Source organism: Octopus bimaculoides, chromosome 9 (assembly GCF_001194135.2).
Source record: "Octopus bimaculoides isolate UCB-OBI-ISO-001 chromosome 9, ASM119413v2, whole genome shotgun sequence".
NCBI classification, from domain to species: domain Eukaryota; kingdom Metazoa; phylum Mollusca; class Cephalopoda; order Octopoda; family Octopodidae; genus Octopus; species Octopus bimaculoides.
In genome coordinates, this window is record NC_068989.1 from 34,133,977 (window position 1) to 34,152,155 (window position 18,179).

The following is an 18,179-nucleotide window of genomic DNA, read 5'->3' on the forward strand; positions in this document are numbered from 1 at the left end:
CGGAGTAAGGAACCCCATGATATTTATAGGTCCTCTGAGACAGATTGATTTTTTTCCTATGCTTTTTTAAAATTGTTACACATTGACATCTACAGAAAAGACATTTGGCAATTTTTTTCCACTCTATCAACCTCTTTACATTGCATGCATGCACCAAATGCAAAATTATTTCTGGTTACTTCAAATAAAAAAATTCTACCAGCTTTGACAATGCCCCTTGTTACCTTCAAACAATACAACCCAAAACTTGCTTCTCTACTCACCAAACTCTTCAATCTCTCATTCACTGTAGACATGTACTCTCATATTTGGAAACATGCTACAGTGTATCCTATTCTCAAGAAAGAGAACCTCACTGACCCTGCTAATTATCATTACACTTTCTTCTAATATCTCAAAGGTAACAGAATCAACCAGTAACAGTTATGTTCTCCAAAACATTAAAACTCTCCTCTTCCTTAATGACCACCAGTATGACTTACATAGAGCAAGATCCATTAGTGGCTCACTCTCTTTTATTGACCACCTTTGGGCTTTCAACTTATACAAATTAAGTGAAAGCAATGTTCTAAACATCAGTAAAGTTTTTGCATTTGATAGTATTGGGTTATTGTGATGAGGTAGTGGTCTGATAATCTGCAGGCAGTTATGGTTTGTTAGAGTTTTACAGTGAGAAAGAGGACAAGTATTAGGGTGTCTGTGTACTAATTGGGAATGTGAGCAGGGGTTGAAACATGTTGATGTAGAAAGTTGAAAATAGCAAAAGGTTTGGGTACTGCACAGGCAGCATCAGTATGGGATGGGCATAAATGCCACAAGGAGTTATGAGCATTGAAGCCATCAAGTGTGCTGACTTATGGGTCAAGTGAAATAAGATATATGCTCTCAATGAGGCAAGAGATGCTGGAGTTTTGTGGAGTTTGGAGAGCAGTAGAGGGAGCAGATGTATTTGAGAAAGTGACGGCAGGAGAATTTAAGCCAGAGTAATTGGAAACCCATACTGAAATCTGGAAGAATTGTATCTATGTATGTGCATGCACTACTTTTTGAAGTGAAGTTTGATTAGAGAATGCAGCCTGACAGTGGAGTACAGATGTTGAGAAAGTTAAGTCTCGGGGAAAAGGAATTGGAAGTCAAGCATTTCCTGCATGTCACTAAATGGCACTAAATGGCAGATAGAAATAACATGCACAAAATGATATCGTTCACCAAAACTTGTGGCGATGGTTGCAGTGTTGAAAGTACAAGGTCTTTATTACAATGATAACAGGACAAACCACAGCTTTGCTTGATGTGTATAATGGTTGCTTCTAATTGGCTAAAATTTCTAAAAATTTGCGAAATTTAAAAGCTACTAACTTTTTATTTATTAATTTATTATAATACAATACTAAATCGGTAATGGGGCGGGGCAAAATGAGTAATTCTTGATTTTGTATTATTTTCTCTTTATTTATTTGTAACCATTACATTGCAAGTATTGCATCATCATTTTGTACTGTCACATCATTGTTGGGAGTAAAAATTGATCAGGATACTTATTGTTGTTGAAGTTGAAACAGTTTCAAATATAGACAGGAGACAGGTACTTTTTTTTCAAGAAATTTTTCCTCAACTTTGACCCAATTGTAATTAAGGTTGCTAATAAAATTATAATTTTTGGTGCTCATCCATCAATATTCTTTTCTCTGTTGGGTTCCAAATCAATCTTTTCCCACACTAATGTCTAATTTGATAATTTTCAAATTTCAATAAGTGATGATTAAACTGAGGCAAAGTGAGTAATGACTAATTTCAATCATTTCTTCTCTTTAACTGCATGGTGTGTAAGTATATTGTGAAGAGAGGCACTCCAGCAGATTGTGAGGAAGCTATAGAGAATATTTTAAGTCAAATTTTTGGGATTTAGTCGAGTTTGGTTAGTTTCATATCATGTGCCATTTATCCATGATCCTCTTTCATCTGACCAGGATATTTAAAATTTTTATGACATTTCTGATATCTAAGGATGGATATTGGTGGGTATGAACCTTTTTTTAAATGTAATTCTGGAGAATTGAAGAGGCAAATTTGCCTTATTTTGTCTTATTCATTTTGCTCCAGCCAAATTTGTGTTTCATACGCTCAAAGAGAACAGTGATAATTTTCCGAAATAATGTTCTGAATATGTTATAGTGCTTTTGATGCACTAAGAGAAGGTCATTTGTTTAGTTGATATAGTTTTTGTAAGGTAGTGAGCATTTGTGAAAAATATATTTTTCGTCAAAGTCAAAAATGCAGTAAATCTTACTCATTGTACCCCACCCACCTATATAGGAAGAAAGCAAACTTAAGATACATACACCCAGCAATGATTTATAAAAGATATCAATGTGTCTTTAATACTTACAGAAATATTTTACGAAAACTATTAAAGTCTTTTCTGTTTGGCTCACACTTTTTGAAAGTTTAAAATTAAGTGAATTTTTTCAAATTTGGTATATTGATGTAATTTTTCATGCTGAATCTGATGTTATTTACTTTAGAAAAAATGTTACAGAGGTTTAAAGTTTGATTATTTTTACTCAATCAGAAAACAAGATTTGGAAAACTGGCATTTTCTTCATAATAACTGTCTATGTCAATATGAGACAAAACATAACAATGATGGAAGTTTTAATAAGTTTCAATGAATAAAGTTGTGTAAAATGTTGGCATGCAAACAATATAAAATGGAAAAAAATCCTCCATGAGGTAGTGACAGCACAACAAAAGGGTAAAGTGCATGTGGTTAGAAAGCAGACTATATGTTGGTTTGTTACTATGGAAACAGTCACCAATATATCTGTAGTTTTCGAATTGCTTAAGCAGATTATGCCTTGGCTTGTTATTACAGATACAACCACCAATAACCCAAATTTGCAAACTTTAAAAGCTTTTAACTCTATATCTATTAATTTATGGCAAAAATGAATTTCATTTCCATAATTAACATACAAAACTACATCAGTACACCAAATTTGAAATCAATTGGAAGAAAATTAAAGGAATTGAAAAGTATGAGCCAAGCAGAAAAGATCCTAAAAAGTTAATAGCTTTTAACACATAAAGCGTGATGAGCCACGATCGTGACCGTCAGGCACAGGTTGACCGGCCACGATCGTGGCCCAGATAGATGCATTTAATTTATGGGAGTTTGTTGGGGTCTAATGTCTCACTCAAACTATTTTTTGTTTTTATGTGTGCATGGTAGTCTCATTTTCATAAAATGTGCTCAGCAGTCTATGCTATGTAAGTGCAAATCTAAGCGCTTTATGGGTTAAAGTTTGCAAATCCTATTTTCTGATTTTAAATCAAACTTTAAATCTCTAACATTTTGCTAATTTTTTTCTGGAACAAGCGAATAACAATATCAGATTCAGCGTTAAAAAATTATACCAATAAACCAAATTTGAAAAATTTCTCTTAATTTTAAAATTTCAGAAGGTGTGAACTACGCTTTTTCAGCCACCGCTACGTAAATAAAATAACGGGCAAAAGAGAGAGAGAAAGACAAACTTGGTGGGATCTGAAGGATATAACAGGTTCTTTTATTTATTTGTTCTTAATCATAGGCCGGTATAGAAGATATACCGACAGTCTTGCCAATGGTTCATTCGAAGGACGAGAGGATGTGTTGTTTCATCAAACTATGGGAGACAATAATGCAAAGTTATTTCTTAACTATATCATACTTCCTGTGTAAGGATGGTACTGGATCCCATCTGTCTTTATATCTATCTTCCTTATTCATTGTATCATGTAACAAAAGAAGCATGAGACCTCAATAAAATACATTTTAATGTATTAACAGGGATTGGGATTATCAGTTCAAATGCTTAAGGCAATTGATAATATTATTATTTAACTGATACGAAACAACTGATTTGTTAAAAGAAGTTATTGAGACTTCTGTATGTAAAGGTCTACACATGAGCATCTTGTTAAACTGTTATTGACACGACTCGACAAAGACTACACCCAAAGAGGTTTGAAGGTATGGATTCTTCAGTATGTGTCTATTATTGCATATCGTTTTAATTCTCTTGTTGTTTACATAACACCGGTTATGCTGATCTTTTAAAAGATGCAAAACAAGTATCTAACAAAAATTGGAATGTACTTCCATGTCTATAAGCGTCGAATTTGATATTTTTTCGGTCTCCTTGATATTTCTTGCTTAAATAACACCAGCGACATACAATTAGTAAACTCAAAAATAATATATCTGACAATAAAGCGTCTAGTTGACTCTTTGGCATGAAATAACTATAAAACTTAAAATTAAGAGCGGAATTGTGGTTTAAGCATCCCATATAACCTTTCTGTTTTTTTGAATTTTCAGAAATTGTTTTCAAATTTGCGTTCTACTCAAGAGAATTCATACAATTAAACGAAATAGTTAATTCATTCATTCTCGCACATGTTAATTGAGTATTGTCAGGGGAAGTAACACCAACTTGGTTTAATTTTCAATTAACCCATAAAGCGCTGGGATTTGCACTTACATAGCATAGACTGCTGAGCACATTTTATGAAAATGAGACTACCATGCACACATAAAAAAACAAAAAATAGTTTAAATATCTTCGTAATATATAATGGTGGCAAGTTTTACATCATCTGAAAAGTCATTAGTTGAACTATTAGTCCTCTTGCATTCTGGGGTGTATCGGAGCGTTTGAGTGACATTAGACCCCAACAAACGCCCATAAATTAAATGCATCTATCTGGGCCACGATCGTAGCCTGTCGACCTGTGCCTGACGGTCACGATCGTGGCTCGTCGCGCTTTGTGTGTTAAAAACGAAAAATATAGTTTTCAATTACTATTAGTGTTACTCGAGGCAATTGCAGTTTCCGCTGCAAGTAATCAGTGCTTCTGGGTAAACAACATTCTTTGTTTCCTGGTTAGGAGCATAGACAAATAAGTCTTGCAAACTACCAACCTTGGAGCAACCAACATAAAGTTGACCATAAGAAAAGCAAGCCTGTAGATTTCAAAGTCTGACCTTGAGCTTTATTAATAGACATTGCAAAGCAAAGCCGCACTGGGAATTATGTTCATTTGAACTCAAATGGCATGTCTGTTGGTTTGATTGGAATTCTTGGAATGAAAATCTCTTCCCCAAAGGCTCATCCAGTGATGATGGTAGCTTCTATCACATTAGGTGATAATGTCTTCACAATCAACCTTGTCCCATTGCATAATTTAGGAGGATCTAAATTTCTTAGAAGCATTATTAGGACTCCTACCTTCAGAAAAAGTTTATGTGGAGGAGTTCAGCTGGTTCAAGAGAATTAAGGAACTCTGTTGGGTAATGGACAGCTTGATTTTCATCAAGGACTGAATCAACTGATTTGTACTTCTTAATGACTGTTGGAATCTTATTCATTAATTCATGGTTAATCCTTGCTACTGTCTCAATTTTTGGAGCAAGAAACGCCCTTTCACTCAACCATTTATGTGAATTATAATTATTACTTAAGTCTGGCAATACCCTGTTCTTCAATTCAGCTGGGGAATTTACCATAATAGCAATATGAGCCAAATTCATATCACCATTCCCATCAAATGGTACTTTCCCATTTCCTAATTGGAGGAGTCAGGTTGAAAACTGTTCTGCACATTGGTCCCCGTGTATTAAAGCTTGCATGTTAGCATTGAAGGAGAATTTCTGTACTTTATTCCTTAGGTGTGAAGAGTTAATGCATGCTTTTATTTCATCAGATTTTGTTCATCTTGGAATGACTGGTAATGTCTGTCTAAAGTCTCCTGATAAAACTAATGTAACTCCTCCCATGCATTTATTGTTGCCTCTTATGTCTTGTAAGGTCTTATCAAGTCTATGTGACATGGTGCATTCAGCCCAAACGATCAGGTGGCATTGGCGCAACGCTTCTGTTGAACCTTTGCTTATGTTACAAATTGGACTGTCACTTGTGACCAGGTTTAACAGTAATTTAAGAAGAAGAATGAGCTGTTTGTCCTCCTGGAAGAAGTGGGGCAGCAATACCAGATGATGCCACATCAACTGCAATTCTTTTTTGTTGCCTTACCTTGGAGAGAAGCAATGTTGTTACAAGTGTTTTACCTGTGCCACCAGGAGCATCAAGAAAGAAAATTCTACTGCTTTTTTCTCTGACTGATGAAATAATTTTATCATATGCACAGCATTGTTCTGGAAGAAGTTTAGATTCATGTTCATTCACAAATGCAGCCAAGTCTGTGATTGTCATAATTCGTCTCTCTTGCTATGTCTTTTGAAGTTCAATCACTAATTTTAACAGTTTGTTTTTGGCAGTCCAGAGCCAGACTCTAGCAGATTTTTGCCTCCCATGGCCAAAACTTGATCCTCAGTTTTAATCAGTGCTTGGTTAAAAATTGTTTAGAGAACTGATATCTGAGTTTGCCTGCATACTTTATGTCATCAGCCATGTCCTCATGATGTTTCATCCAAAGCAGTAAGGGACTGCCAAGTTGACACATGTTCCAGTATAATTGCAAAAAAGTTATGGAATTTCCTTGGAGAATCTGATACTGATGTTTCGGTCAATGCAAGGTCCCAATGCTAATCATTTTCTAAAAAGCCTTGTTGACAGCATTCTTCCCTATAAGTTTCACACACATGACCATTTACTCACCTCGAATCTTGGAATGATTTAGAATCACGTACTTCATGCAGAAGGAGCTGTATTGTTTCTCCAGGTGTAATACTTGGGTAATTGTGGTTAAGGGAGTTTTCTTGCATCTTCATCTACTTGACACAACTTAAAAAAGGCAGGAAGGGTAGTTTCTTTTGGAGAAAATGCTTGTTGCAAGGCTGTTTGTTTTGTAAAGATAACCCTGTGGCCATTCTCTAGATGGACACTCAAATGAATGATAGCTGGGTACCTCTCATGGATGAGAAAATTGAATATGCACCAAAATGCCTCATCGGTACTGATGTATCTTCCTCTGTCATACTGTGCAACTTTGTCATTTTTATGGATCTGCTAACTGCCATTCTGTATACGAGTGTATGTTGCAGCATCTAAACCTTTGTTTATATATTTGCAAGCATATTTAATAGAGTTAACAGAGTTGCAGAATTCAACATTGACTCCAGCTACCTGTACTCATCTTTGCTTCACTGTAGAATACTGATCATCTACCCTGTCTCCTCTTGTAGAGAGTGAGAACATTGTTTTCGGAAACATTTTCAAAAATTAAAATGGGTATTAAATGAAAAAATGAGTTACGTGAATATCTTCACAAGAGTGATGGAAATAAATGGCGATTGTGGAATACCCCACGCACACACACAGACATATACACACAGTATAAAACATCAGATGAAATGGACATGTGTGTGAGAGAGAGAAGGGGTGTGTTGTCATGTATACGTACATACATAAATATGCATACATCTTTTTTGTATGTATGTATGTGTGCATGTGTGAGAGAGAGAGAGACAGACAGACAGAGTGAGTACCACTTATACATCACTCTTTCTCTCTCTCTGTCTCACACACACGCACACATACATACGATAAAGATCACTCTCTCCCTCTTTCTCTCACAAACACACACACATGTATACAGATGTACATACAAAAACGTGTGTGTGTGTGTGAGAGAGAGAGAGAGAGAGGGGGGGGAAGAGAACATTGCAAACAATAAAAGAAATAAACATGAAATGAAAAAAATCATATAAATAAAAGCTCATTTGTACCAAATATTTTAATTTGTGAACTTAGTAAGTATTTCTTTTAGTAATTTATCGTAGTTGTTTACAAATAGCGAATTAAAACTTGAAATGAAAAGATTAAAATAGAGAGTGAGAGGCTTTGCAAATAAAAACAAAATTTTGCTGTTGCTGTGTCAATACTGGAAGTTGACATTGAGAAACCTTTTTAAGGAAGTGAATCATATATATATAAAGCAATATTATCTATTTTTAATTTAAAAAAAAAAAAACTGAAGATCTTATTATGTATCTGAGGTTAAATTATTCATGCATCCCAAGTATGGAAGCAATTCGCACAGCTGTTTTCGTGTGAAAAGCAAATACACATACACACAGGTCTGTTTTATATGAGATATATATATTTTGCTTCAAATTTGTGTGAATGTATGTAGAATAATATATCAGTTGAATAAAATTAAAACATGGTCTGGTTTTCATATTTTTTATTATGGTATTTTAACATTAAAACAGATATTTTGTAATGCTCATAAAGTTAAATTCGTGCTTTCATACATAGAGTAATCATTAAATTTCAAATGTGTTTAACTGACAACTTTAGTACCTCTTAGAATGCTCCAACAAGCTGAATTTTTAGAATATGATTTTGACCGATCTGCATGCAGCTTAAACATCACAGTTTGCCAGGCATACTAATATTCTGTAATGTATGTGAAATGAGGAAAATGTTAGAAATAACGGCCAAATCTCTGGAAAATAATTGTTTCCAAAATTAAAATTTTTTAAACCCTACCCCCATATACACTCCTTTTTCAAGTCCCACAGAACCACCTAAGGCTGGAATGAGGCACACATCCTTTGAGAAACACTGCAGACGATATTTAGAAGACCTCAGTGTACTTTGTCAACATGCTAGAAGTAACAGCAAAATTTCCCTTAAATCATTTGCCCCTTTTTCTTATTTAAAAGAAAATTCTTTGGATTCCTGTTTTCATCAATGGAGATTATGATTTTGGAAAGAAATGAAAAGTTAATAAGAAACAAACAACCACATTTCTAATTTACTCTTGTCCCACCAATATTTTGGACTTTCATGTTTTTTTTTTTATTATTATTATTAAATGTTCACAAATATGGAAATGAACAGCTCTGAAAAAATTTTATTTTCATCTTTAATACTGCAACCATCAAGTATCAGAACTTCAGTTATCAATTATGTCACGTGGAAAGAGATGGGGATCATCGTGGTCAAGAGATGATGCCAAAAGGTGTCGGAAAGAAGCAAGGGCAAGGGGACAACAGGAAACAGCTGAGATGATAGCAGGATAAGAGAGTCATGCAACAAGAAGGAGGTGAAGAGAGACTGAGGAAGATAGGATGTGAGATAAAGAACAAATAGCAGAAGACTTGCAAAAACGTCTGAGATGAGGGCTGCATGACTCTTAAACTACAGTGTGAGGAAAGAAAGAAGGACAGAGGAGCAATGGAAAGAAATGGATCCACTTTTTCTGCTGATGTATCTGTGATAAATAAAATATGCTCTTACTATCATGCATTCTTGTTCTGTGATGAAACTGCAAATTTCTGCTGCATGAAGGGAAAAGTTTGTATTGACAATTTACAATCTCTACCAAATGAACTTATCCGTTTATACAACAGTGATGACCATCTTGCAAAAGAATTCAGGAAGAATATCAGACAATACAACTGCCTCTTCCAAATGACATCATTCAGTGGGAAAGAAGTTATTCCTAAAAGAAACATATGGAATCCCTCCGTTGTCATTCATGGCCAGATCCATCACCATATTGGACAGCTACTCACAATTTTCTTTAGACATTAAATTGATTACTATTGTTTGGATAGTGCCAATTAAATAAGTCTAGAAGTTAGGTTAAATATATATACATGTATAAGTACCATGAATTCCCATTCTACAAACTGGCAAACAATTCTCTGAATACTTTACCAGGCAACACTGGGTAGTAAGTCTAGTACTGTTTAAAAGTTTGATGGTAGGTTACCATTAGAGATTAATTATGAACTTCCGTTCGTTGATTATAAATGTTCTTTAGTTATAGGTCTCCATTGATTTTAGTTGTAAGTGATGAATGACAGTTAGTTAAAGTGATGTTATTCCTTTGGTTCATTTTAATTATGTTTTCATGTTAGTATTTCCATTATGATTTTGGTGTTTTAATCAATCTTATATGGTTTTTGTAGGGGATAATATATTTTCTATAATTAAAATTTATATTTAATAGATATTGGTCTACACTGGTTTATTCCCATGTGTTGTTTTTTGAGATAACTGAAACCTGATAGTTGAAGTGATCTATTATTCTACTAGTTTATATTTGGATTGTTCTAACATTTTTGTGTTTTATTTATATGTTATAGATTGTTAGGTAGCAATGTCTTGGTTTACATTCTTTAATTGATCCATATATTTTCAGTTCTAGGTTGATTTTTCCTTAAGTTATTATTTTATGTTTTATGTATTGGCAAACTGTGTTTTGAACTATGTTCACTAACATTTAGTTTACTAATTTGATTTAATGTTTTATGGTTTCTAAGTTCCATAATTCTTTGGATGGCAATGTTCATTTTGATATTTTTTGTTTTCTGTATTCTTTTCTTTTTAATTTATGTGCTTTGTAGCTATAGGTATGAAGCAATTTATGTTTAAGATTTGATATTTGTCACAATAAGCAGGTGTAGACATAATGGACATGTTGCTCAAATATTTTCCTCCTGCTTCTTGCCTATTAATTCCTAGGCAGTGTTTAACTTTTTTTAACACAGTTGAGACCATATATATGCTTGCATGTATTATATGCATCTTTATATGTATAAATGCATATATATGTGTGTGTGTGTATTCTTTCTCCTACAGTTGTCTAATCATATCTTTTCTTGCTTTACAGTTTTGCTGAGTTTTCCCTTACAAACTGTTGTGGAACATCTATGCGCACCAGAGTGACTGCTACCAATCATTTATGGATTCACTATTTTGTATAACTCACATAGCATCCATTAACCATATCTGCTCATCTGAATGTGAAAACAGAATTTTTTTCAACTAAAACTATGTGTGTCATTTGGAGAGTATTTAGTTACTAACAAGCACTCTAGTGGTAAGTAGAAAATAAAACTACACTGCACATTTTGAACATTTATAAACAGTGTCTCATGACATCCAAGAAATTCAACTGTAACAGATACTCACAGACACTTCTCAGATTTTAAGAATTTGTTAGGAATTAATATGGAGGATATTGATCGCATAGACACTTCTAACACAACTGTTTTTACAAATGTAGATTCAGTTACACAGACTTACAGTGGTGGGAAACGTTTATGTGGCAAAACATTTTCTAAACAAAGAAATATTTCTGAATACCGTTGTCAGATTTGTAGGAAAATGTTCTCTTCAGAAAATGAAGTCATCACACACAGAGAAATACATAATAAAGAAAAACGTTATTATTGTGAAGTATGTGGGAAAAATTTTGTCTCTAACAAAAAATTAACAATACACAAAAGAATACATACTGGAGAGAAACCTTATCACTGTAAAATATGTGGAAAATCATTCTCTGTTAATTCAAATCTTATAGTTCACAAAAGGATACACACTGGGAAAAAACCCTATCATTGTGAAATCTGTGGGAAATCCTTCATTCAGAATTCTCATCTTGTAGTTCACAAATCAATACATACTGGAGAAAAACCTTATTACTGTGAAATTTGTGGCAAGTCTTTTGCCTCTAACAGTAATGTAAGAAAACACATAAGATTGCACACTGGAGAAAAATCGTTTCAGTGTGAAATTTGTGGGAAATCATTCATTGAGAATTATCCTCTGGTTCTCCATAAACGTAGTCACACTGGAGAAAAACCCTTCCACTGTGAAATATGTGGCAAATCTTTCATTGAGAATTATCATCTTCTTATCCATAAACGTAATCACACAGGGGAAAACCCCTTCTACTGTGAAATATGTGGCAAATCTTTTGCTCATAATTCAGGTCTTGTTATTCACAAACGTAGTCACACTGGAGAAAAACCCTTCCATTGTGAAATTTGTGGGAAATCATTCTCTGTTAATTCTAGTCTTGTAGTTCACAAACGCAGACACACTGGAGAAAAACCTTATTGCTGTGAAGTATGTTCAAAATCTTTTATCACTCACACTCTATTAAAAACACACCAACAAATACACACTGGGGAAAACATGTTTCATTGTGAAATATGTGGGAAAACTTTTCTCCACAATGCTAATTTCATAAGACACAAAATAATACACACTGGAGAAAAACCTTATCATTGTGAGACATGTGGGAAATCTTTTATCCAGAATAGTGACTTAACCAAACACAAAAGAACACATACTGGAGAAAAACCCTTCCACTGTGAAATATGTTTGAAATCATTTGCTGTTAAATCTAATCTTGTAGTTCACAAAGCAATACACTCTGGAGAAAAACTCTTCCACTGTGAAATATGTGCAAAATCATTCTCTGATAATTCTACTCTCAAAAGACACAAAAACATACACACCAGAAAGAAGCCTTTTGAATGAAACATGAAAAATCTTTCTCTTCTATAAATAAGTGCACCTTGAAGAATATATTGGAAATCATTCTCCATAAATTCTCACCTTTTATATCTATGAAAATGCTCTTCATTGAGATAAACCCTATCATGTAAATATTTGGAAAATCTTTTTTCGTGAATTACACACTTGTTGAGAAATGAGTACTCAGGAAAAAAGATCTAGCAAAGTTTGTTGAAAATCATTCCAAAGTCAGTCTACACTTGTAATCTACAGTTGAATACTGGCTAGAGAAAAATTATCATTGTCATTCATCATCATTTTATATTCACTTTCAATGAGTTGGACAGGGCATCACAGTATGAATCAGTTCTTATCTGGAATTACTGCAACAAGCAGGGGTTGAAACATGTTAATGTAGAAAGTTGAAAATAGAATGTACTGGGTGCATTTTGTCAACCCCGCCCCCAGCATTAGTGGGGTTACTTACCTTGTGTGCCATAAGAACAGAGTTTTCACTACCCTATGATGTATTCATTCACTCAAACTAATGTGTCCATAATTACATCACCAGAGTAATGCAGCAAATAAAAGTGAGGGATGAATGATGGGAAGAGAAAGGCTAATCATATGGTTTAGCAGATACTACCTTCCTTTGTTGCACTGATAAAATAATGCAAATAGAAAGAAAATGGAAAGATGGTGAATGTTGTGAAAATGAGTAAGAGTGATGAGTGATGAGCACTAGAAAGTTTGTTATGTCTTGTTTCTACTCATTCCCCAACTACTTAACAGAGTGCATTGGATGCTTTTTACTTATTTATTTTTTGCTCTGTACACTTTACAGAGTGTACTAGGTGAATGTAATTGTGGCCCCAAACTAGAGAGGTTTCTTTTTGCCTCATAAGACTAAAGAGTTATCACTACTTTTTTCTGTATTCATTCACTCAATATTGATAGAGTGATACCAGAAGAAACCCAGAATGAATGAATGGGTCAATGGAACATATGTATAAGAGTAGAAACAGAGTAATTGGCATGAGCATAGGAGAGGTAGAGTGCAAGAATATTCACTGTTGGTATAGAAAGGGTGATAGCTAAGCATATTTAGAGCATGATGGTTGGTGGGGATTGAATAAAAGTAGATTCAGTGCCATTCCTCAGTGTGGTTTGTAGAGAGAGATGTACAGGTCTAATGACTTTCCTAACATCCTTAGCAGTGGCAGCTTGTATATAGGAACTGCAGCACCCCCTATTTTCACTCGATATTATCGATAACATTCAATATAACAAGTCCTTTTTTCTTTAATTCTTTCTTTATACTTGTACATTATATAATCCTTAAGCTTAATGTCAGTAGCCATCCCCTAGTTTATGAAAAAAATACAAAAATCCTTATATAGAACTCTGCACTTCACAGTTCCGGCGATGCAGTGTTTGGCTGTTGTGTGCATGCTCACATGTCTGAGATAGGAAGCTTCACGCTAGGGAGAGACAGCACTATCATTCACTCAGTGCTGGTGAAAGGTAATGTTTCTTTTTGACTCTGCATATGTTGTGCTTAAAAACGTGTTTATATTCTTGAATGTGATGAAGTGTAGAATTAGATTATTATCCTGCTTCCAGCTTCAGTGTTGCTGCCAGGATTTGAAAAATAGGGCAGATTTTCCTCCCTTATTTTGTGAATTAGGGGGGATTTTTGAAAAACAAGGGGGAATTCATGGCAGTGTTCAGTGAACAAATTAAACACACTGCCTGGCAGTGGCTAAAACATGAGCCAATCAAGTTTATGTATAAATATTCTTTTTATATGTTTGTTTCCTATTACACAATATTAAAACAACGGCTAAAAATTTTCTGATGCAGCACCCTACTAATTTTATCTACAGGCCACCACTGAAGAGAGGATGAGTAATAATGATGTATGGTAACGATATGAGAAGGTATCACGACAGTGGTTGATGTAGAGACAACAGGGACGTTAAGCAAAGGACCTAAATATTTATATGTATATATATGTAAATCCCAGCTACTTTCAACATTCATTTCACCATGTTTGAATGACTTGGTGAGTTCTCTCTAGCACTATATATATGTGAATGTGTGTGTGTGTATGTTAGTAATATTTGTGGCAGACAATGAATGAGAATTTTTTGTCCACAATATTAATATATCATTTCAGTGAAATAGCGTAGCCAAATCTGCCTCATGCAAAAAGTTGTAAATAGTAAGTTTCATTAGTTTCCTTTTTCTATTCTTAGTTGCTGTATATTGAAAAATATTCAAGTAGAAAATGATGATGATTATGAATATATTTACTTTACAAACTGCAGAATTGACTGCCTTACTAACTGCAGGTTTTTGTAAAATAGTTTACCAACCATAAAAATATGTAGTTTCAAGTGGCATAAGGAACTGCATTCAATAAACCAGAATGCTGTAGAATTAACTATTTTACTGTTGCTATTTTTATTACTTTTCTATTTCTTTTCCTGTTTTTATCCCTTTTTCCTTTCATCTCACAGTCTATGGTTGCATATGAAAGTGAAATATTCATAGCCGTTTATTTTTTCAATGAGATGTGAGAAAAAAATAAACTTCAATTAAAAATAAAACACAAACTTAATTTTTCTTTATGTTGTATGTGTGAATTCAATGAATAAATTCATTGTTTTTTTTTTTATTCCGCTTCTTCAAATAAATTACTTGAAACTAATGCTACTATTTTTCACTGAGTTCACATGATGTATTCATTTCTTTCTTTTCTGTTCAATAGGTGTCGTCTGAGTGATATGAGGTTGCCCTCAATGACTGTTTGAACCACTTTTATATATTATTCCAGTGTTATTGCTGCTGTGTGTCAGTAGTTGTTAGTATCTTTCTTGTCTTAACATTTATGCTGAAAACCTCTTTGAGTGCCCAGTTTAGTATCCCAAATGCTGGTGCTAGCACTAATACTACATGCCATATTGTCAGTTCTTTTTTTGCTTTATCAATTTTAAGGTGCTCCAAGGTTCAATTGTCTCTTAGTCTTCTGTATAGTAACAACTTACTTGCCACCATTTTCAATAAGACCTACATTTACATAGATGACACTATCCTTCATTACTCTCGAACATTCTCCAGCTATAAATTACCCATTTGCAACCTTGGTACCACATGCCAAGTACCCACTAACTCTATGAACAGAGGCTTTGAAAGTATTCTCCAATGAAGATACGCCTATCTTGTCTTTTTCCAGTAGCAAAAAAGCACAAATGCCACTCATCAAGGAAATAATATTGCACCACACTCCACTTAAACATGAATCGCACTTATCAAGAGTCCTCAGAATCACTTCAATAGTTGTTAAGTTTCAGTATCTCTGAGGTTTTATCCTGGCAAAAAAGTACATCCTTAACATAGGATGGCATCCAATAACTGAGCCTTCTCTTCAGGCAAGAAGATATTTCAACTTCTAGTAATTACTGATACCTGACAAAGCTCAGCTGAGGTTCACAATGGTGTATTGCTTTCACATTTGAAATGTTGCTACTGCTAACATATACAAGCATCCTCGACTGCATCCAGGAAGCCTCCCAGCATTCCCACTGACAATAGATACACTCCAGTCTATGGCCCACAGGCATGCTGTTTACTTTCTCAACTTTTTCTACTGTTACTATAATGTTTGCTCCTTGGAGCTGGATATGCTCAAGCCATCTCCTGTCAAGCACTCCTGTCTACTTGTCCATCTTCTTACCATCACCCTTATTGTGTCCAACCCTCAGGTCCTGCACTGATCAGTATGCCCAATCCTTCCTTTCCAGAACATTGGCCCTCTGGAATTCTTTACCTGCTCATCAAGTGTCGGATTTCAAAGGTTCAAGAGTAGCATTAATGGTATTAATTCCACTGGTGTAGAATCACCAACAAACCAAATAAGGCTTTTCCTCCAGACTCCGCAAATATAAAAAAAAAACACATTCATTATTGGAGATAGGGGAGAGAGACCATTGACATCCATTGTCTAGGTAAGTGTCTTTCCTCAATTGATGACCAAATATGAACACTTAACCTGACCAAACTCTGTTCATATGCTCTATAAGAATATTGTGGCCAACCCAAATTGTCTCTTACTGTCATGAATTTATCAGAACATAACTTAAGATCATCAGCAGGAAAGGTGTGTGTGACTTTTTTCTCTCCTTGGCAGATCCTAACTTGTAGCCCTTACATATCACTTGTAGGGTTGACAAGTTCAGTGCAAGAATGAACCTTAGTAAAGGCAAGCTTTCCTATTGATATACTAATTTTGTTTGTGAGAATAGTAGTTGCTTCAATTCTTAGTGGATAATGATGTAGTCAGTCTTTTAATAGCATCCACCATAGCAAATGGAGATTTGACAAGTTTTGTCTCCTGTATGTGCAAGCAAGGAACAAATGCATTTCCATAGTTGTGTAGTCAGTTAACTTAAGTGATGCTGCTTCACTTCTTTAAGGACTGCTCTATTGAGGAAGAACTGCTTGACACAGCTCTAGAACACTTTCTTTCTGCTTGCTCATCAGTCACTGCATCATTTGTTTTGCAATGATCTTTGAGAAACACAAGTGATTACAGTGAGTACTAATGAACATGTGCCAAAGAATTCTTGAAAAATTAAATTATGCTTGCAATAAAAAATACTAAGGAAACTCAGAAGTTAGGCATTCATATCTCATTGGGGTTTTGGAAAAAACTGTCTCCTAATAGAGTTAAGGAAGACTATATTATAAAAGAAAAACAGCCTCAGCAATAGTGTTGTACGAATGATGCAGGAAGTGAGGTTTGAAGAAGTTGGGACAGGTGATATTCAGAAGTTATTGCATCATGATATTGAAATATTCAGGAGTTAACAGAGCTGAGGAGAAAAACTTCCATGCAGAATTTGATGGAGAAAGATGGACTGTAGAATGGTTTATGGAAGGGAGAGACCCTGGTATTGAAGAATGCAATGAGAGTATGTTGAAGCAGGAAGTAAAAGCTAAATTTGAAAAGGTAGAAAAAGGATAGTGGAGGGCATTCTTGTACCATGCAGAGAAAAAGTGAAAACTGGGTGCTGACATTGATGGTGGTCGCTTAACCAAAAATGAATAAGATCAAACCTTATAAGAGAAAATAAATAATTTTGTTCCGTTTGGTCCTAGTAGTCTGAATGACAGAACCAATCTGACTGACAAAGAATTTTGAAAGGTCTTTTATAACATATGGTCTGATAACAATATGAACAAAATATAATACAATACACAGATAAACACATGGAATTAAATAACTACATACGTTAACAAAATTAAATCAAATACAAAAAAAAGTAGGTATAAACACATGAACAAATTAAACGAACATGTATAAACGGGATACAGATAATACAGGCACTCCCCATACACACTCATGCACTTACTAAATATAGACAAACATAGAGGGATACGCATGTGCAAATATAGACACATACAAAATAAAAATGGCTGATCGTTAGTAAGGAGGGACACACAAATAAGTAAGAAGAAAGCAAAGGACCACTGATGAGGTCACAGAAGTGTGACGAAAGAACTCTGGCCGAAATATGATTAATCTATATATATAAAAATGAGAATGTGTGTCTGTCTGTCTGTGTGTGTGAATCTCTAAAACTCGAGAACTACGCAACCAATTTCATTCAAATTTTACACATGCCTTACTTAGGGTTCCAGTTGTGTTTTAGTCAAAAAAAATTATTAACTTCTTGCAGAGTTCGAGCACATGGCAACATAATATCTCCACTATTTAAGTATTACGTGTCAAAAGTGAAACAAAAACACTCATGTCAAATACTTTCACTTTAAAAATGAAACTATTCCACTAACTGAAACAATCACATTTCGATACTGTAGTGACAGATACTTTCACAGAGAGAGAAT

The 18,179-nt window shown here is 34.4% G+C and overlaps 1 protein-coding gene across 2 annotated transcripts; it reads left to right on the plus strand.

The window, feature by feature from the left end:
* Positions 1-3,522: 3,522 nt before the first annotated feature.
* On the plus strand, positions 3,523-14,979 carry LOC106868284 (zinc finger protein 227). 2 transcript variants are annotated; one of them, XM_014913473.2, is made up of 2 exons: positions 3,523-4,029; positions 10,633-14,979. In XM_014913473.2, the coding sequence occupies exon 2, from the start codon at positions 10,974-10,976 to the stop codon at positions 12,288-12,290; it is 1,317 nt and encodes a 438-aa protein (XP_014768959.1). In that variant the 5' UTR covers positions 3,523-4,029; positions 10,633-10,973; the 3' UTR covers positions 12,291-14,979. The 2 variants fall into 2 exon arrangements, with proteins under 2 accessions (XP_014768959.1, XP_014768958.1); XM_014913472.2 differs by having other exon boundaries at positions 3,523-4,015.
* Positions 14,980-18,179: the final 3,200 nt, after the last annotated feature.

Bases quoted from the DNA above. Each gene is read 5' to 3' on its own strand.
- LOC106868284 (XM_014913473.2), top strand. From the start codon at position 10,974: ATGGAGGATATTGATCGCATAGACACTTCTAACACAACTGTTTTTACA.